Genomic DNA, 22,077 nt, shown 5'->3' with positions numbered 1-22,077 from the left:
GTGACACATCGCAAAGCTCATTATACAGGAAACCTGCCTTCAAATAAGAATAAATCTGCATATATTCAAAGACCGTGTTGTATGACCACATCATTGCACCTTTCTTAAATTACATTAAGTCAGATTAATGGCATGACTGCATACTGAGTGATTACGTATCAGCAAAAGTTTATACGTTCAACGGACAAGGATTGACTCACTGATTTTTCTGAGTTAACTTAGGGTATAATTTATATCAGGGATGGGAAACGTTTTCAGGGAATGGGAAAAGTTTTCATAAGTTTGACCTTAACATTCGTTGAACGAGAAAAATCTGTGCTTTTCGCACTGATTTTGATGGAGGAATTTCCGCGCTTTCTGACTGTCGTCGCTTGACGACTGCGTGGTGCTTGTGTTTTTTGCGCCTGCAACGGGGATTTTTGTTCAGCTGAGATGTCGGCGCTGTTGGACAGTCTGCGTTGATGCAACTGGATGGATGGCTGGACGAGCTGACGATGAGGAGACAGGAATGCTGGAGTGACGCGCAGCTGTGTATTTGGAACTGAAAGCTTGGAATTGAATTTAAACGGGACAGGGAAATTGTCTCTACACAATATTCGTCAAGAGACACTGCAGCTGCTTTTTTACTTTCAAGTTTAGCTTGTAGCAGATGTGTGTGACATCATGCAGGCTGTGATTGTATTATTGTCAATATTGTCAAGATTCTCTTTTCTTTGCCAATGTCATTGTTGCATCAAAGGTTTTGAATGAGAATGCTGTCAACTTCCTGTCATGCTGGTCACATATGCTACATAGATTAAGGGCGACCTATTTTTGAGATGTAATTTTGTTTAAGGAAGACTGAAAGTGTGTACAGACACAAACCGTGGAATAAACATAAATAATCAAAATAAAATGCACACTGCAGTATGGATGAATAAATTATATATTAGATATCAAATAAAGCCCCTGCTTGAATGCAGGGCTTCATCTGCACTTCCTGAAAGACTGTCAGTCCCATACCACCTGACAATAGATGTGTACACTGTGAGAAAATTCAGCCACAAAAATAAAATAAAATTGGTATTTGTCCTCCAGGCTTACTTTGCACTCTAATCCTAGACCCAGTATGCAGTTGGATGGATTTCAGAATAGAGACCAGCCTACAATGTTTTTCTTCCATGCCAGAAAATTTTAAGAAAGTTGTCCTGTTTGACTTTTTTTTTCACTTTATAGCAGGGGTCGGCAACCGCGGCTCCAGAGTCGCATGCGGCTCTTGAGCACGTCCCTAGCGGCTCCCTGGAGTTTTTGCAAAAATGCGTGAAAATGGGAAGGTGTTGTTGGTTTTTTAAATATGGTTTTTAGATGGTTATCATGACACAATAATTATTATTCTTTAAAAATGTGTGTAATTGTAAATATATCAAAAAATACCGAATTTAAGAATGACGCCAAATAGCAAAATCGCGTCATATCCTGCGACACAGCACAGGTGAGTTGTGAACAGGTGTGTGAGTGACGGGCCATGGATTCAAAAGGCAAAAAGGAAAATATTGATGATGAGAACAGAGGCTTTAAGAAAGAATGAACTGAACTTTTTGCTTTCATTGTAAATGCTGAAGCATTGGCTGCATATGTGATTATCAAAGAGAAGTTGTCAAATAACAAGAAGAGGAATTTGGAGCGACATTTTCAGCAAAAGCATTTGCTGACGATCACCCAGTCGCAACTGAGGAAACGTGCAATTGCAGTGCTGGTGGAGAGATCTGAGGACCAAAAAAACTGTTTCAAGAAGCGGATTGCATCTCCAAGCTCTACTCCTGCTGCAAGTTTTCTTGCAGCCCCGGAGATAATAAAGCGCGGAAAACCACTCACCGATGGCGAGTTCATGAAGGGATTCATTCATTAAAATGTCAGAGTGCCTTTTTTCGGACTTCAAAAACAAAACCGGGATCATTCAGAAAATGAAAGACATGCCCCCCCGCACAAACAATATCACCGATCAGCAAATCAATGACATGAATTCAGCTCCAGCTTTTTCTCAATTGCCTGTGATGGATGGATGAGTCGTGTGACGTGACCGATATCGAACAGCCAGCGCTGCTATGCAGGTACGTGAACTCTTAATGGGCCGCAAGAAGAAATGATCAAATTGATACCACTATTTTTTTCTTCAATGATTTTAATAGTAGGCATGCAACTTATGTATTGACACTCTATGTTGCATTGTAAAAGGCTTTTAGAATTGTGCGGCTCTTTTTTTGGGGGGGGGGGGGTCGTTTCTAGATGGCTCTTTGAACATTTTGGGTCGCCGAACCCTGCTCTATAGTTTTTTCTACATCATTTTTATAATTTTTCTACATCTACACAGCACATTCACAGGCAGGCCTACGTCATTGGATGATTCACTGTGTTAGTTGTTTGATTCGTGATTGGACGGTGAAGACAACCTGTTTGACATCTTCTGCATAATAAATAACAGCATAGTGGCCAATTAATCTAAGTAACACCAAAGTGCTGCAGTAATGCAGACGTCAGTACTGACACCACAAAGCAACACGTTTCAGGGCTAAAACTGAATCTTGAATGCATTTCAACAGATTGTCTCTCCATCGTTTGACCCACAATCCAAATGCATGTTTATTAGGTTCAACCAAGCTGTGATTATTTGTCTATTTGTGTGTGTGACTTGTTAATGACAGTTGACACCCCAAAATAGCTGAGATAAGTACCAACTTACCTGTGACCCTCCATAAGACATACAAATTGGATGGATGTCATGCCAGGTAACCTGCGCAGAGTTTGAGAGCAGATCGCATTTTGCAACTTGTACAAAAATATTACATGTAGATAATTAGTGTATAATTTGCTTTACCCAAAGGTTGAATGTCATCAGCTGCAAGGCAAAATTCATTTGAGGGTAAATACTCACATATTTTAATAACACTAAATAGTTTGTAAATGACTGACTTTTCTCTTGGGATATGCTGATACAATGAGCTCAGTCAGATTGTTGTAGTACCATTATTTGTGTAACTAGCCAAATCATGTAATATAGATTTTATGAATGCAAATGACTGTATTTCTGCTTTGCGTCTAAATTCTTTAGAGAGGCGCGCAAGCTCAGCACAATAGGGAGCAATAATAATGAATCAAGGGACATGTAGGCTCAGAGGTGTATGTCGGGCTGGCGGTGGCATTTTTAGGATGTCATATGAATTGTTGCAGAAACAGGAGCAGCACGATGTGACAGCAAAGCTTTCAGAACAGGACCTTGAATGCCAGGATGAGCTATTGTCAAAGCATCCGACTTTTGTATTAAAAATAAGAAAAAAGATTGTCCATCTGGGATTTTGCTTGACCTTGGCGGGCATTCTGCCGTGTGTTCCTGTAGGTGTCTTTACAGGAAGGCCACTTGGCAGGGAGTGCAGGACAGTGCTGAAATTTCTCAATCGACACAGATCTGTCTTAAGATGGTGTGGTGAACGTCAAGGCTCTTATACTCCTTTTCAGATCCATACGAGTTAAGAATCACTAATTAAAGGTCTTTTGAGGGCTCATTGAGGAATGGCTCAAATGTAGCAGTGAGTCTTAAGAATCAAATGAACTGATTATTTAGTATGGCAGGGCAGCTTTGACTAGCATCTCCAGTCTCATCACGTTGATTGGCCTCTTAAGTAGCCTTAGGGTTCTTATATTTTTTCCGTCCTGTACTGTGAATGTTTACATGGTGTGTCCTGTATAAACATTACCATATGCAATTGCTCATGTGGAATTAGTTTAAGCAGAGTCCGTATGTCCGTTGTTGTGACTTAGATGAAGATTAGATCACATTTTATGACCAATGTATGCAAACAAAATACATCAAAGTATGGGAAGGAAGCAAACTCTCCCCGGAAACCAATCTCATGTTACATAATACTAGTTAATAGTGTTTCTTTAACTTTTTGCTATGTCAACATAACAATGCATAGTTAGTTCTGATTAGTAACATTCACCAAGTTAAATAAAATATCACATGGCAACTAGCATCCAAACAACTTTTTGACTCATTATCTTTCTCAGAACAGTAAAAAATAATCCTCCAAATCTCATCTCCAGAGGTAGCCTGTTTACTTGCTGTTGACTTCAACTACTGTCTGCAATCTGTGTTGAAAACATCAAGTGCTCTAGTTTCATTGGGTTTGAGTGCCCGAAGCCTCAGCAGACCTCAGAGGTATTCCAGAAAGCAGATTATGTAAAAACTCAAAAGTTGTGGAATACAAAATGATGGGTAACCATGGTAACAGACTGTGAACCTAACCTGCCTACACGTTGGTTTTGTAAAAGACATCCTAACTTTCCAGACTCCAGTCTGAAGCAAACATGGATTGTTCATTTTTACGGCAATCTAAATTGAGACACAGGTACATCTAAAATGATATGCTGACATTTTCTGATTATTTTTTTTCCGTCCTGATCATCCTGGACGTCCTGATACGTCCTGATTCCGTATTGATCATTAATGTCCATCTGCCATAGCACCAATCACAGTCTTGTTTTGAAATGACTTGTCCCCGCTGACATTGTCTGTTAGTCCATCCATCCATCCATCCATCCATCCATCCATCCATCCATCCATCCATCCATCCATCCATCCATCCATCCATCCATCCATCCATCCATCCATCCATCCATCCATCCATCCATCCATCCATCCATCCATCCATCCATCCAATATTTACAACTATTCCGGTTGTTTTTTTTATTTGCAATTTTCTTATTTGTGTTTGTGATCTGCTCTTTAAGGCCACTTTAAATAGCTCCCTTTCATGTTAACATCTACCCAAACAACAGAGTACAGTTATGCGCTCTCTACATTCCGTAACAGTTTTACGTAACGCTTTTCAGGCAAAATTAAAATGATGAAAAAGGCTGATATTGTGGAGGCAAAGAAACTTCATACTTGACTTTTTGTTGGGTAAGGGGTTAGCCTTTTTGCACAACGTATAGCATTAGTTGTAAGACTATTATGTTGTAGAGAGGAAGGGAAGAGGTGGTTGAGTGATTACAGCAGGGAATGCTGCTTCACTGTCCTTATGGGAAATGGAAAAGTGTCAGGACATTCTTGGAAGAAAATGTACACCTTGTCTTTTCAATCAGGCCCAGACGGCAAGCCCGTAAACGAACTGGCAGCCTACCACAGTTGCATTGTAAAGCGGAAAAGAGCACAACATAAGCATAAAACGTTTCGGTTAGCAGCATGAAACACAGCCTTGTGCATTCAGTCGTGTAATAGGTGTCCAGCCTCAAAAGTCTCCCTGCTCCCTTATAACCTAGTCACCTTGCCTGCCGACACAACTGGTTGTCATTGGCTCTGATAAGGATGTTAATGTGTGCCTCTTAGCCACAATGGGCCAATCAGGATCAAAAGTTGTAAAAGGATGAAGGACATGGCTTGTAAAAGTCTATCAAACATGAAAGCTGGCCTGGGATTGATGCTGACCCTCGGGGAGAAAAGTGATGGTCAAACTCTTGCTCGGATTTCTGTAGAAAATACAGAGTTGAAGAACAGCAAATGAATTAAAAACACTTTAATTGCATGCGGTACGGTGGAACACTGGTTAGCACGTCCACTTTGCAGTTCAGAGGTGCAGGGTTCGATTCCAGCTCCGAACTTCCTTAGTGGAGTTTGCATGTTCTCACTGTGCCAATGTGGTTTTCTTCAGGTGCGCCGGTTTCCTCCCACATTTCAAAAAACATGTACGGTAGGCCGATTGACTGCTTCAAATTGTCCCTAGGTCTGATTGTGAGCATGAATGGTTCATTCAGGGTGACCCCCACCAATGAAGTCAGCTGGGAGAGGCTCCAGCTCCCCCACGACCCCTCGTGAATATAAAGCAGTTCAAAAAATGGATTGAAAGATATTAATTGCATTGCATATAATACTTTTGTGCTGGTCTCTCTTTTTTTCTGTGGACGGAAGATTTTGGAGTGTATGAAATCTAAACACACAGGAATGCATCATTATCATATTTTTAGTGGACCCACACATCTACATCAACATAATTATACACCAATGCATAGTTACAGTAGAGGACAATGCAGGAGAAACCATCCGATGTCAGAGTTCTGGTTCTTTTCCTCCTCCTCCTCACTGTTGTCAATCCTCCCACTTATGCCTGGTTCATGGTGAGGGCAGATGAGACATGTAGAGGATTGGCAGGTAGCGAAGGAGATATAGCAATAGTGACGGTTGCCTGCAAATGATCGGCCCCACTCCCTACATACAGACCACCAACATGTTTGCACCGAGGACCTTGCAGTGCTGGGTGCAATATGTTAGAGAAAGTTTTCATATTCTCATGTAATGTCATCATGAAAGATCAAGTGACCTTCATGCACTATGTCCATAAAAAATAAAAGAGCCACTCAATGGCTGTTTGCCTACCACCGCAACTTCCTATCAATAGGAGAGTTTTCATTTACCTAAAAAAATTAAGAGAGGCCATTGTTTGTTTCAATTTGTTGTTTATTTGAATGTCTGGCACCACTACAAGTATATCAAATGACTAACTGACACAATGTTTGGTGAAACAACAACAGACAATGGCTTTTTGTCCTGATCTATGTCTAAAATCTGAAAAAGTAGCCTACAAATCTCATAGTTTTATTTTTAAAGCTTGCTAAAACATGTTTGCAATGATTTATGAACCTGTTGGAGGGAATAAAAACAAATCTGCTGCAAGAGTGTCAGGAAGACAACAGCTAAGGGAAATTATCTAACTGAAGTTTTTCTATTCTAGTTAAAGTTAGAGGTTCATGTAAATATTTGGACATTTGATTTTTCTTAGAGGATCTCCGCATGCCCTCCACAGTGGACTTGTGATTCAAGAGATACGACAAATAAAACTTTTTTTCAGGTGTGCACAAATTAAGTCGATTAATTTTCCCAGGCCTGTTTCTGCTTAAAAAAAAGGAAGAAAACTCTCATCTGAGACAGAAAATATAAGAAAACCTAATTTAATTTGAAGTTTCTACTCAAGTTATGTTTTCAAAACAGTTCCAAGGAGAGAGGTCAGATTCCCCTCACAGTGTAGCCCTGAAAGAATTCTAGTCCTCTCCAAAGAGCTGAAAAGAAAATAAATATTAAAAAGATCATCTGCTCCACTATAAATTAAAAGCAACACGGGAGCTGATTCTGTACATTCTGTTGTCAAAAAGTGAAGCAAGTGTTGGACGCAAAGGGAAAGTAATGGAACGTGTTGATGGGACTGGGGAGTATGAAACTCACATAGGCAAAAGCCACGTTTCTTTTATCGTGCAAGCTTTTCAGGGTGAAGGAATTTGAGAATCATTAAAGCAGTTTGTGAGCAAAAGCGTTTATCAACAAGAGACAAAGATTGTGTTTTACAACTCTTGTAATTTCAATGAGGATTCTCTTTCTGACTGCCATCGTCTTATCATCAAAACAAACCTTTATGTACTTTTTATTGAGAACATATTGCCAATATAACTCATGCCTCCAGAGCAAAAGTACAGTTTGTTCTGAAGGTCGAAACCCCTGGAGGTGATTTGGACAATAGAAAACCAAAAGACAGATAACGATAAGAGTTGAAAGAGTAAGTAGCACCATTATCTATATTTGCCGTGACTCTTCTGTAAATGAAAATAATCCCCAAAAAAAAACATGGATACTGTAAACGTGCAATGTGAACAATATTTTCTGAACATGTTTTGTTGTGAAATAACGTCCACCCGATAATAGACACGCAGCACAACTGTGAGGGGAAAAAAAGGCATTTCCTGTATCTGGAATTTTATTGCAGGGTAAACATTGAGTCACCGCAGTGTTTTATGTCACAAATTCATTACATCTTATCACATACTCAAGTTTCGGGTCAGTAATAGAGCCATCGCATGCACACTCTGTGTTTATTATTTTGCTCCTACAAATCATTGCATTCTATTGTTTTTATAGCTCACATATTGGGGAAAAAGGCTTGCACAAGAATTCGGTGTTCCCAATATTATCATTACATTATGTGAAGGTATGAAAGACTATGCAATATGCATTGGATTGGGTGTCAATCACATTGGAATATGATACCTTCGTGGTGAGCTTTAGCTAGACACATTGCAGCCGACAGATTGGCCAAAAGGGCAGCCACAGAAATGCAAGAGCATCAAATGCCTTGCACTGTCGATGCATGCATTTAACTTTTTGTGCACCGTTATGGACAGTTAATGAAAATGTAGCGGAGACAAAGCTTAATCAAATATGATTAAAATCATAACTAAGCCAAACAACTTCTTAAAACACAGCAGATCCAGTACGACAGTTACATGACTCCACAAATGTGCCACAGATGCTTGTAAATGTTTGTAATCGGGTGCTTGGTGTGAAGGTCTGGTGACGGATGCCCTGTCCTTCCACTCTGCTGATGTGGATAGATGAGCACGACTGCGCCACGCTCAAGGCCAATGCTATCATCAATCTATCCTCCCTTAGCTCTCTTTTAGCCAGCCCCACACTCCCCATAACTTCCGCTACCAGCCCCCACCGCAAACCCTGGCTGCCCTGTGTCTACTTGGCTTGGCTTTTGTAAACCCATCTACTCATTGTTTCCTGTCTTGATACAGCAGAGAGGCATGTTGGATGTTCAGTCAAAATAGGAGTTGCAGCCTTGGAGCCAAAAACCTATTCAAGCCCCACTTTAACTGTCAGAAAGTCCATTGTTCCTACTTCATGCTAACTTTTAAACATTATCTAGTGTTCATTGGTGTTTTATTGGATAGACGAAAAAAACTATAATATACCGTATTTTCCGGACCATAAGGCGCACCGGACTATAAGGTGCACCTTCAATGAATGGCCCATTTTAAAATTTTGTCTTTATATAAGGCGCACCGGACTATAAGGCGCACCATTAATGCATCATGTCAGATTTTTAATCCAAATCAAATCATTCTCCATTTTATCTTTTTTATTTCAACTTCAGACGGAACAAATTATTTTTTAATCACAAAATAATGATCCATAGTCTTTTTGTTTCACAATCTTCAGCGGGCCACTTATGATTGATTTCATGACACAATGCTTCGGCCAGTTTAAATTTAGGAGTTTGGTCCATATATAAGGCACACCGGACGATAAGGCGCACTGTCAGCTTTTGAGAAAATATTAGGTTTTTAGGTGCACCTTATAGTCCGGAAAATACGGTACTTTTGACAAATATTTGCACTTTTTCTCAACTTGATGGGGACCAATGAAAATGATTTAGTTGAGTGTGCAGAGGCCAACTTTCTCTTGATAAACGGAGTGACGTGTATGTGAAATTCACGAGAGCACCAGTCTCGCCACCCTAAAGGTGAACAGATTGTGGATTGTGTTAAAAGGGGAGTCATCGTTTCACATTTCAGTCTGTTATAATAAAGACACATGGACCGCCTTAGTGCAGTTTCAGTTACCTCCTCTTGTCACACTCCAATGGAATTGATTTAAGCTCTAATATTTGATGCATTAGCACATGTTGTTTTGACTCTATTTATTCCCACATTTAATTGGACATAATGACGTCAAAACCACACATACATTAATCACATAAACTCACAAGTTATCCCTGCAGATCCTTTCATGAACACCAACACAAGCGAGCAAAGAAACCCTCTTTGCTGTATCTGACATGGCTGTATAGCATTTTTATTTTTCTTCTGTCCACCCCAAAAAAATAAACATAATTCAAGCAGCCGTTCCACTCCAGATCGTAAAGTTGGAGGTGGAAAGAAAGAAAGGCGAGTGGCTGTTTTATGACTGGATGTGGGAAGTAAATTTTCATAGGCAGTCAAGCTGGAACGCTTGGCTATCGAAGGCCTCCGAGGTGTGGGGGTGGATATACCTTCAAACAAAAGAAAGGCTGCACACATATGCTCATAAACATACATCAATGCCATTGCACAAATGTAGTTTTCGACTATATACATGCTTTTCTCGGGAATGGATTCATGTCTAACTCGCTTTGCTGGAGGACAGAGATGAGAGGTTATGCCGCTTGCTGACGAGTGAAATGTTGGTATTTATGGATCTGTCATAGGTTCCGATGAATAATACATGAGCCCTCATTGTTGTACAGGAGTAGTGAATGTAAATCGATAGGTGTTCACAAGTGGTATCTCTTCTAAGCACTCCCTCGTCTTCCCCTCACTCTTTTTATGTTGTACCACCATCCCCTGATAATAATGTTTAATGATAGGCATGCAAAGGAAACCATGTGAATGCATTCGTGTATCTCACTAAACTTGATAAGTATGAATAAACAACTCCTTGCTAACCGGAATGAATAGAAGGCAGCGGCCCGCAACTTGAAATATTGTTTCTCTCTTATTTATCGAACAATAAAAACAGAAAATAACAGTACAAATGTGTAGAATATAAACCTGTATAGCACCAACACATTGTCACATCAATAGGTGTTACAGTTTTATCTTGGCAATACACATAATGGAGAGGCATCTCTCTTATATAAATCATATCAATGCAATAAATGACAACTACGCTAATACGTATATTGTCAAAACCTCCCTGACATTGTCATTAAAAAGTCGACATTATGTAAAAGATAAAAATAGTTTTATTGTGAAATTAATAACTTTCCAACAGCGATTATTATAACTCAATTTGACCGACCACATTTGCCAAAAATGGGTTTCTGCATGACTCTGACATTGCAGTCGGATTGCGCGTCGGTAACTTTTCTTTGACTCAGTTCTAACTGTACACGGATGCTTGATTAATATTTTAAACATCTGCCTGAGCTTCTTCAGTTGGATTAAAGTCTGGTAGCTGTTGAGCATGAGACATCCTCTGAAGTGGAGCTCCTCCAGACATAAGTGGTGCTTTTTTTGGCTCCCAGTAATCACGATCATCCTGAAGTTAATCTTTCAGTGATGAGTGAGCTCATGCAGCTGTCTTTATGTGCGTTATGCTTCCAAAGGTATCTCAAAGACCAGATCAGTTCTACCTTTCCAACTCTGTCGAAAGAGTTGTGGGAAGACCCTTTCTCAAATCCAGCATAATTGCACCCAAATGACCTCCAATCTTGGATACCGACAATACTTGAATGATTTGGATGTGGAAGAATTGAGTGGACAGACTCATAGGCCATTTGTGCATTCAAAGGCAGTTTAGTGAAGCTATTGTTATAGCTCAATTCTGACAGTTCATTGGATGATTTGCATACCTACTTGCACCGTGGCCTAGTTTTGCACTATAGACTGTTACCACATACTCTGCCGTGCACCATATGTTAGCCAGCATTGCTACCTCCTCTCATTGACCCTGTTTAAGGCATTGACTTTAGGACCGGTCCCTGTTCTGTCTACTGTGCTTTACGACAAACTATTTCTGAGAGTACTGCGTTACTTCTTCACTTAATTTAATTCAAAGGTAAATTGCTTATTCTTCAGAGTAACAGGACCCCCTGGTAGCATTATAGGCGAATTGAACCAGACCTCTTGGCTTCTGCAAACTCCTGGTGTCAATAAATGTACTCCTGAATTCATGCTGTTTCAGATGACTTTTAAAATTTGAGTATAATGCATTAAAAGCTGAAACTTATCATTAAATTGTTTCTTGATATGTCGCAAATTTCTGAGCCAAATTTGTTGATTGTCTGATTATGCTGACATGCTGATTATGAAGGACAAGTGAGCAGTTGTAAAAATATTAGTGTCATTTTTTGAGTCTGTTTCTCTTCATTTTAAAAATCTGAGATGCCAAAACCACTTAACTACAAATCGGAATATCTCTGAGACAAAGCGTCTTACTCCGATGGTTGATATATCATATGAATGACAATCGTCGTCTACCTGTAAATCTTAAAAACAGTAAAATAAACATGGGGGAAAATCCCTAATATACAGAACTGGCACTTGCCTCAAATGCAAATACTGTATTCTTTACAAGAACGCAGACGTACTTGGTTCCTGCATTTTATAGTGTCTACTGGGCTGATTGTATATGCACACACAAACATGATGCAACCCACCGGCCAGTGAGCCTCGCTTCTGTTTGTACTCCAGAGGCTAGTTAGCAAAGACTTGCATCAATCATTTACCCGTGGAGAGAGGCTCAGTCAATGAGGTCGTGCATAGGTGAAGAGGCCGGATCAGCGCCACAATCCTTCACTCCAAGGGGAGGAAAAGGAGCCAGGAAGACTGTGCGGGCCAGATCCCAGAGCGTGAATGATGTCTTGTACAGGATGGAAGGAAGCAAGCTCAGCAAGCTTGATTCGTGAGACTACAAATAAATAAGAATGTAAATAGAAATTCTCTTAACAGGCTTATTACCGAGCTTTACCCAGTGCTCAAAGTTTACCACCTCAAAATCTGGGCTGAACTTTTGAGAAGCACATCCCTGCTTTATATTTGAGCACACAAATGAATCTGCTCTTTCCAGTTCATTATACTCCCATTGTAATAAACTGAGTAGAATAGGATAAACCATGTCAAGTTTTGTAATTCTTTCTTTGGGGTAATTTTTATGTCACTGTTTTTTATAATACTATTGCGACATTTACTAACGATTGTCTAGCAAACTATTTATTGACTGGCAAGTCCACAGCTGCTGTTCTTGCAGTCTCTTTATATACCAATAGCTTCATTTAAATGTCATACAGCGTCATCTGGACAGATTTGCAGTTTTTACAGTCTTGCAAAAGAGTCATAAACAATTACCGGTACGCATATTAGTGGATTATGAAGGGTTTTCATATGCGGATGGGGATCATTTGAATAACATTGTTAACTGTATGCAAAACTTCACAATACAAACACAATTAGCAACTTCAGTTGTTGTCAGAAACATTGTTTCCCGCCAATATTTATTATTTATTAATATATATATTATGACTTTTCTTAAACTGCGGCTGATTCATTCCTCTTTAAACTACCAACAATTAATTGATATTCCTATCCATAACAATTTCTATATTTTCACCATGATTTTAGTGTCATCAATATAATAATTACAAATTCAGATACAATAGCCAGCATACTAAAAAAATCCGGATTAAGATGATTGGGAATGTGAGCCCGTGTACACATCTAATTGTAACTGCATGTGAACGTGTGTGTTTTTGTGTGTGTTTGCGTGTGTGTTTGTGTTCGAGTGCGTGTGTCATAGTCCACGCAAGCACAGCGATTGGAATCTTATTGCCGTCATCGGTCTGAAAGCTGCACGGAACAGAGAAAATCCCTTAACGTGGCCCGCACAGCGACATTAACCAGCTCTCTGTCTTCTTTAATCTTCCCTCTTTTTTTCTCGCCATCTCAAACCAGCAAATGATGAATGACCCTTGTGATGCCTAACTTTCATTTTTGTTGGAACAAAACATAAAGCCGGTCTTCTCAGCTTTCTGAATCTGCCTCACAACTTCTCTTTGCTCTTTTTTTCTCTCATTTCTTTTATTTTTTCCCTGTCCAATTGTGTGCCTTGCTCTTTCTATATTTAGGCTACTGTACATATCTGTTGGTCTGTCAGGATTTTCAGCTTATCTTTCTTTGGGATAACCAGGGTTCTGCTTGCGCTGATAGCCGACTGAACCTACATCAAGCATCTGTCAAGAAATAGTGGGGGAGGAGGAGTCAGCAATGGTGGTTGAAGGATTGACTTGATTAACAATCTTGCCACCACGGAAGCCAATCCACATCCCCTAATTACGTTCCCTTGAGACATTTTGAGCTTAAGATTCATAACAAGGGCCTTGGAGACTCTAGGACACTTGCTTGCATGTTTTCTCTTGAGATTAACATGTTTATGCAGGTATTTATCTATATGTTCATACTCCATGAACATATGGAGGTCACAGGTCAGCCTCTCCAGTAGGGCTGACAGTGTGACCAGGGGATTTTGATGAGAAGCAATTGAGTGGCCAAGTAGGTGACCTCCCGTGGCCTTCATTTGGGGAAAGGCCACCCGCTGGCACTCTTCAGCCCCGAGGTGAGATTAGTCCGGTGAAGCTGATAAAGCTCCGCGTTCTTCCAACAGGGAAACACTCAAGGAAGGATTAAACTCCTGGAGAGAGGCGCTTCTCACACAAAGCAGGTGGGGTGACGGGAAAACATCTTTACTTTGAGGCTCCTTGTAGTGTTGCTTAGGTGTCTGTCGCCTGGAGCTTAAACATACCAATTTAGATGTGCTACAAACAATAGACGGCATTTTGACAGGCAAACAGCTGGGAAAGTCATTGAGTGTTTGGCTGCTCAGCAATAATCAGATAGTTTGGCTACTAATTCCCGTGTTTCTCAGTATTGTGTTTTCGAACTTTAGACAGATGTCCAAGGCCATCAACCATTTGGAAACAGAAATGTTTTATAAGGTGCGGAGAAGACGGTTCATAAACTGAGCGTAAAAAATGTCCGCTCTGCTCCCAGATCCCCCATCACATTCTTTTATTTTTCCTTGGTGTCCTATCATGACCAGAATCACAACATTCAATGTTCATCCATACAGTACAATCACGGAATAATTCATTTAAAACTGCCCCCAAAATACAAGACTATGTTGTTGATCCCTGTTGACAAACGGTGGTGAACACCAGTACAACCAGTCACACTTAAGAGCGATTTAGCCTCTAATTAACCTAACATGCTTGCTTTTGGAATGTCGGAGGAACCCAGAGTACGGCAAGAAAAAAAAAGCTAGCACACAGAGAATATTTAATTCCCACAAAGGAAGAGTGGAGCTGAGATTTGAACCTGAATCTCACAACTGTGAGGATGATAACCAGCAGGAAAGTGTAAATCTCTTATCTGGCAATTTCTGAAAATGTGTCTCTGAGCTTGCCGCTCTCCAGTTCTATGCTGTCCCGCTGTTATGTATTGCACTGGTTGACATAATAACAGCCTCCATAGTGCTTTTCTGTCTATGACTTCAGATCCATATCCAAAAGTATGGAGTGAAATAACTAAAATTGATTTTTATGAACAAAAATAAATATACCACATGTGTTTAAAAGAACAATAACAAACTGAAAGGTCTTTTTTTTTTGGTCACACTCACACACACATTCACACCGTCATATGCGGGAATCAAACTCATGGTATCGACACACAAGACAGGAAAGTGTACCCCTACCCCATCAGCGACTCCCAACAATCTGAAAGTAAAATCTTTGTTTCTGGAAATATTTATAATTATCGCAAAAATATCCTTTGTTTTCATCTTTTCGTCAGTTAATACCGTATGTTATCTTTTAGTGTTCATTTTAAATATAGTTTTTTCGCTATCATAAGGCCGTAGAGAAGAAAGAAGATGGGTATTAGTATTAATGAAAAAAAGACCTAACGAACTTGCTCTATAAATGTAATTAACAAAATCTGAAAACCAAAAGTCAAAACAAAATAAACATAAACTATAATGAAAACTGCTAAATTCTTTTCCCCTTACCCAGAGCAAATTTTAAGTGTCAAACTTCAGTCCTCAGGGGCCGCATTCCTGCATGTTTCCGAACTTTCCCTCGTTCAACACACTTGACTCAAATGATCAGTTAATCCTCACGTTCCGCAGGAGCAGATTAATTGAATCAGGCATGTTTAACGAGGGAAACTACGAAAACATGTCGGAATGCGGCCCCCGAGGACTGGAGTTTGACACATTGACATTAGCTCAATCAGCCCGACTTAACGCTTCATTTTTTTCTTGCTCCATTTCTTAACTCAGTTTTCCCGTGTTTGTTTAGTTCACTGACAGCCGTGCGCCTCCTATTCTCCTCTTCCATTACTCAGTTGTGAAAAGACATACTTTCACGCTGTGTAGCCACTATGAGGCAAAACCTCTGTCCCCTTTCATCACTGGCTGTTTTCAACCATACTTTCTGCCTTTTAATGTTTGACAACAAGCTCTGAGCTGAGGGATTTAAATGCATTCCATACATTCCTTTTTCTTTTGACAATAAGCAGGTCTTTTTAATACCTAAAGTTAGAACAAATACACATGGTCTTTTTATATTTATGTTACATGACTGTGGAAGACCCTTCTCGAGCAGCCGCTCGTGTGAACATATTCAAAAACAGACTCAATATTTTAGCCTGAGTTTTTGATTGAATTATAATTATAGATTTTATCAATTTCTCCTCTTAGGTACATATGCCTTTTTTATGTTTAAGGTTAGCCTTTTGTTGGATTATTTTAAATTGTATTTTAAATTCATAAAATGCATTTCTATCAACTATATTAAATTAATGTTGATTTTGGCTCAGATTCAGAAAACTGGTGAGCCGTGATTGGTTGTGTCCAGAGACAACTGTGGTGTCAATTTCAATTGACAGCAAGTGGCCAAATGATTGCCCCCTGAGATAGATTTAAAAATGGTGGATTTTGCCTGTATAATTCGTATTCCACAAACAAAACATTAATCAGAACACTGTGTTCGGACTAGTTGAGCTGCAAAGAACATATTACAAAATGTTTTTTTTACGTTTTTTTTCCATTTCAAATATGCTAGTATAGTACTATATCCATCACACTCAAACACATAAACTTCATCCCATCTAAGATTACCTGATGTCTGCGAAATCTATATCTATCACTGCAAACTTTTAATTATTGATACGTGCTTATGCTAGTGTTTTTGCGAAACACAATTTGGCACTTGCATTCACCTCATTTTGTTCTCAGTTATTTCCCCATTGACCCCATTCTCCGTGCTTCGCGTCTGTTCTTATCAAATCAAAGACTGCACAATCAGTGGTTTACCCCTGCTGGAAATGAGCACGGGAAGCAGATGTTATTTGGATTAAAACACATACACATGTGTACTAAGTGGAGCTTTGCGACAAATCACCACCGTTGGAGTCATGAAAACATTCTAAACTTCAAAAAACAAATCCTTATGGCCCCTTCCAAAGGCTAACAAACTGCTTGCAGTGATACTTTGGCGTACATACTTTTTTATTACATGAACCCTCCCTAATTGTTCGTTTAATGCAATAAGGCACAGGTTTCAAACTCGAGGTGCGGGGACCAAATTCTGCCCACCGCATCCTTTTGTGTGGTCTGCTGAAGCAAATTGTGTACATCTACTTCATTTTTCAATCACAACCAAATAGCAAACTCTCTTCTGTGTATACAGTATGATGATACATTTTATATTATTATTTAAATTATTTTCGCTGGTATAAATGGCTCTAACTAACCATAGCTGTCAAATTAGTCCACCAAAAAATGTCATCCCTGCAGTGAAGCAGTCATAAGTGGATTTGTGTGCATGATTAAGAGTCAGAGGGTACATCATCTGGTTTCTACTGTATTAAGTGCCCTTTGGCACCGCTTTATTTTCTTCACTTGAGGCTATTATTTTACAAACTAGATATAAAAGGACATAAATAAATGTCATAACTTACATGTACCTATATCTCCTTGACAAAACAGAACAAAACATATGATCATGTCAAAAAAGAGGAAAAAGAACATCAATGTTAGATCTACATGACTAGATCTTATGGCATTGGTAGATATACAATTACCACCATAAACTTCTGTGGTTCGTTATTTTTGTTCGTTTTTTTTTTTTTTTTTCTTCAAATCATCAGACATTGAAGTCAAGGAAAAAAAATATTTTACAGTACATTCTAGTTTCCTTCCCAACATGTCTTGCATATTTCCAAACAGGTCCCTTTTTTTTTTTTTTAAATCACTAAACCTCAAAAGTTACACATTACCAAGAGGAAAGAGCCGTAGCACTGTATTAAGGACGGTGGTGTTTTTGTGAAGTGTCACTTATACAAGTTGAAAACATTCACATAAGTATAGTTTCAAGGAACAGAGCAAATGAAGTCCTCTGGGTTATATCGATATATGTATGACATGTTTTGGAATAAAAATGAAAACTATCAGTCTTTCCTTCTTTTGTCACCTTGTCCTATAACTCATTGTTGTGCACTGCATGGGGCACCCCTTTCTCATATCCAGGGTCTATTTTATCATCACAAGCTTGACAAGTCCAACTTTTACTCCGAGGCTTTTAGTCACACTTGTCAGTGATCCTGTATCCAAATGTAATCCATGAATCACGGCCAAAGCACAATTAGGTTGCTTTCCAGGAAACGTATAGAGTCCAGCTCACGAAGACAAGAGCAACATATTGTACAACATGTTTTCTTTAGCAAACAAGTGTATGTTGGCTTTTCACAGGCTTCACAGTGGCCTGTGAATGGACAAGGTTAGTGTTTTTCAGGTACGCAAACCATACAACACAGCATTCACACTTGAGCATTCGTTCACACACCCAAATCAATCTTATTTTACATGCAAGCAGAGAAGAAACCAATAAGAAATCCTGAAACAACAACAAAAACAAAACAAACAGCCCTGCATCCATTGGAGCAGGGCTTTCTAGATTATATTACATTCTTCATATAGTCTTTTCCGATGCTCTTGATCATTCAAATGACTCCAGTGGAGTGCTGGATGGTGGGAAGAAAGAACATCGTCTCAGTGTCAGGAGAGGCTGCAGTAAGAAGAGGGTGTCGGGAGAGGAGGAAGACGATGAGGAAGGAAAGGAATTCTGGGGGTGGCGAGTGGAGGCAGGATCCTGAGGATGGACGACAGCAGCTGGGGAGCAAAAGAGATATGACGCATCAGTCATTGTGTTTGTCAATATCAATGATTTCTGCTGGCCAGCTAGTCTCGGGCGGCTTCATAAAACGTTCGGCTCATATGACACCAAAACTAGAGCATACACGGACAGAGAGCGGCACACAGCAATAGATAGCTAAGTAAACTAACTAAATAAATAATAATTAGATAAGTGTGCTTCCTGAAGTCTTTGAACGTATTAGATGAACTCTAACATCTAAAATAAATGTGACTACTATACACCCATATTTTTTTTTCCCTTGTATAGTATTTCTAATCACGTCGTTAGATGAATCAAGCCAGTGCTTGAAAATGTTTTTTGGTTAGGGTCAAAACTTCAAACATTACAGACTAAACTATTCAAAGCCTCATCATTTGAGTTCTGGACAGTTCTTTGTTATGACATAAATACAGTGTCCTCCATGATTATTGGCACCACTGGTTAAGATGTACTCAAAGCCTTGAAATAATTACATTTTTATCGCAGAAGCGTACTTTTATACTGAAACTTGGAGACATTTTTCACCACCAGACACCAGCTCCTCCTATGGCCATAGCAGTCCTTAGACCTCAACCCTGCACGTAGGGGCTCATTTGATCACTTTGCCAAAGTAGGGAAGCAGGAGGAGGTAGACATATTTTGGGGAAATGAGGCGACGCTTTTCGATCTCGTCATTGCTGCGTGTAATGAATGAAACGTCTGCGTGGCTGAATTACGACTGTTACCACAAATGGCCACTTTATGCTTCATGTTTTGGATTGAATTAAAGGCAAATGTAAAGACAGCTCTTACTGAAAACAACTTTGCAGATGCATGGATAATGTCTGTCATCTGTTGAGCACTCTTCCCTCAACTATGCTGAATGCATATAACATCGGATGTGTGTGGATGAGCATTCATAACTTTAATGTAGGATTTTATTCCATTAAATAAATGCACTAGAATTAAATATTGCATTTTATTTTTTCCCCTTTATTTTGATCCTGTGTTTTTTAAAGTAGCAATTTATTAGAAGCTGTAGCGCACATCTTAAGCAGGGTTACCAATACTTAAGAAAGGCAGTGTATATAATCGAAAGTGGTGGAAACTTTCTCTTGTGTAAGCTGTCCGAATACATTTTTCCACATGTGATAGCACAATATCACAATGCAAAGGGAAGAAAAACAAATACCAGTTCTCACCTTGATAACAGCTTGAGTAATCCTCAGTGGAGTTTGATAATTGTGATTCACTCCGTATCCATATTGCGGTTGTTGCATACATCCTTTTGATTAAATCCTGCCATATGGTCCTTTGTCTTGCTGCAGGAATAAACCCTATTAAATCCAGCAAAACAATTGTCCACTGAGGAAGTCCTGTAGCAAGATGTGGAGGCCATCAGGGCTCTGATTGTGCGGGATGCATGGGGACGATCCGCGCAGCTTGTTTGTCAGAGGGGAGATAGGACATTTTGGGAAGACAGGCCATTTGCTCCGGAAGATCAAAAACATTCTCGGCAATATCCTGAGGGCAACAACAACAGAAAACTGCTACCAAAAAAAACAACCCATGAGGGAGCAAACATGCATGGCCGCAAAATGAACACCCCCGCATCACCATCTTCCTGACAAAGCCAACATTGGATTTGTCTGAGAGCCGAGATCCTAAATTTTGTGTGTGAGCTATCAAACAGATCCAGCTGAGTCAGAACAATGGTAACTGGGGCAGCCCGCGAGTTCCACTGAGACAATGCATGTACGATAAACACGGTCACAAGAAGGAAGAAGATCTGCTCTGTGTATCAATCCACTAAGAAAGTTCCAAAAATAACACTTTGCCAATCAGAAGGACAAGCGGTTTCCCATTTGTCTTCCTTTTCCTTTCCATCCAATAAAGGCACTCCAGATTGGCCTATCAGAAGCACTTCCAGCTTCCATCTATCTGCAAATGTCTTTTCTCAGAAACAAACAAAAAAAAGGGCAGAGTAAAGGTCTGAATTTTTGAAAAAGTGCTATTGTCCCCACTTTTTGCTTCATTTTTTCTTTCAGACCAAATTTAAAGTGCACAGATGAGGTAAACTATTTCTTCATAGTTTGTCTCTTCAAAGGTAGTGTTTTTTTGTTTTGTTTTTTGTTTTTATAGGAAATGAAGTCCTTTTGCGCCTTTTTCTTAGTTTTGAATCTGTCAGACAGGAACCATTCTGTCTTGCATCTGTTGCATCTGAGAGAGCATTCCTTGGACACTTGTCAGGATCTTGCTCTGGTGTGCTGCTGAGGAGATTCCAATACGGGTCAGGTCCCTGCCAAGAGAGGAAGCACACTTCAGACCAACAACTAAAACCGAAAAAAACTGCAAAATGGATTAGATCTGAGTGTAAAATAGGAAAAACTACATATTAAATGATTGAGTGATGAGCTTCTTAAATAACAGTCGTGCAAAAATAACCACTTAAAAATCCCATTGAAAAGGAACTGCACTGTAATAATGTCCTACTTACTCTTGTGTCATGTGGATCACCGCTTCTGGAGTTGTGTAGCTGGCGGCTGTAAAGTTGTCGATGTATCTCTCCATGCCAATGGCCTGAAGCCAGTCTTCTACTGTGCCCACAGCTGAGGACCCCTCGGGGCTCCCGGGCTCCAGCAGAGTGGTGGTGGGTCTGATAAGTGGGGAGAGGAAAGGAAAGATGGATGGATGGAGTGAGGGATAGATAAATAAATTGTTTTATTTCTTTTCTCTTTAGTCATTCTTTCTTTCTCCTCTAGGCCGTTACAATTTCAATTGTGGCTGTATTTTAAATTATGTTCCTTCTGTATCATAGTAATTCCATCAATGCATCAGCTACAAAACATTTTTACAGGCCTGGTCACATATGAATACACACACACCTCTCTAACCTCATTTATCCTTACAAGCTGTATTTATAGAATTCAGTTATGATAATTACTCCACAAGGAACCCCTTTTACATTTACTGTCCAACATTAGGTGAGCATGGGAACGTGTGCTCAAACACTCATTAAATTCAAACAGACTTCCACTGGGCGGCATTGAGTCTGTAAACACATGTAGGTCATTCCTGACACATTCAGCCACTCAAGAGTAATAGCGTAGGAGCTGCAGGGTCATATTTGTTTTTGACTTGGCGTTACATCACATCTCTCCACACAGTTAATAAAAGCAACATTCCAGAGTGTATTAGCACCATTGAAGATAATAAAATGTCACAGAAACAAAAACATGCTGTTTCTACTTTATCTTTCCTTTAACACATCATAAATATTAAGTACAAAAAGTACAGACACGGCACGAAATACACACATCATTCACTTCACCAAACCAAGCAAAGTCCGTAAAGACATGCTTAGATCCCTTTTGATAGTCCTGACCTCAACACTGTCAAACACCTTTGGGATATGTGAGCTCAGTTCCCCCATTCAACCCCCCGTTACCTTTGACCTCACAAATGTTTTTCTGGATGAAAGGAAAAAACTAGTTGTGTATAT

General features: G+C 39.6%; 1 protein-coding gene across 1 annotated transcript in view; it reads right to left on the bottom strand.

Annotated features, from left to right (window-relative positions):
- Nucleotides 1–17,244: 17,244 nt before the first annotated feature.
- The window catches only part of epha4l (eph receptor A4, like), a 41,485-nt gene continuing 36,652 nt past the window's right edge, over nt 17,245–22,077 (bottom strand). The window contains exons 16-18 of the mRNA XM_061281269.1: nt 21,073–21,231; nt 19,778–20,874; nt 17,245–18,571 (exon numbers count right to left, since the gene is read on the bottom strand). Coding sequence (XP_061137253.1) covers nt 20,760–20,874; nt 21,073–21,231 — 274 coding nt within the window. The 3' untranslated portion in view covers nt 17,245–18,571; nt 19,778–20,759. The remainder of the gene's footprint in view (nt 18,572–19,777; nt 20,875–21,072; nt 21,232–22,077) is intronic.

Source organism: Syngnathus typhle, linkage group LG6, assembly GCF_033458585.1.
Source record: "Syngnathus typhle isolate RoL2023-S1 ecotype Sweden linkage group LG6, RoL_Styp_1.0, whole genome shotgun sequence".
Lineage (NCBI taxonomy): Eukaryota > Metazoa > Chordata > Actinopteri > Syngnathiformes > Syngnathidae > Syngnathus > Syngnathus typhle.
The sequence above is the reverse complement of the archived record's forward strand: the minus strand, read 5'-3'. Positions and strand labels throughout refer to the sequence as shown.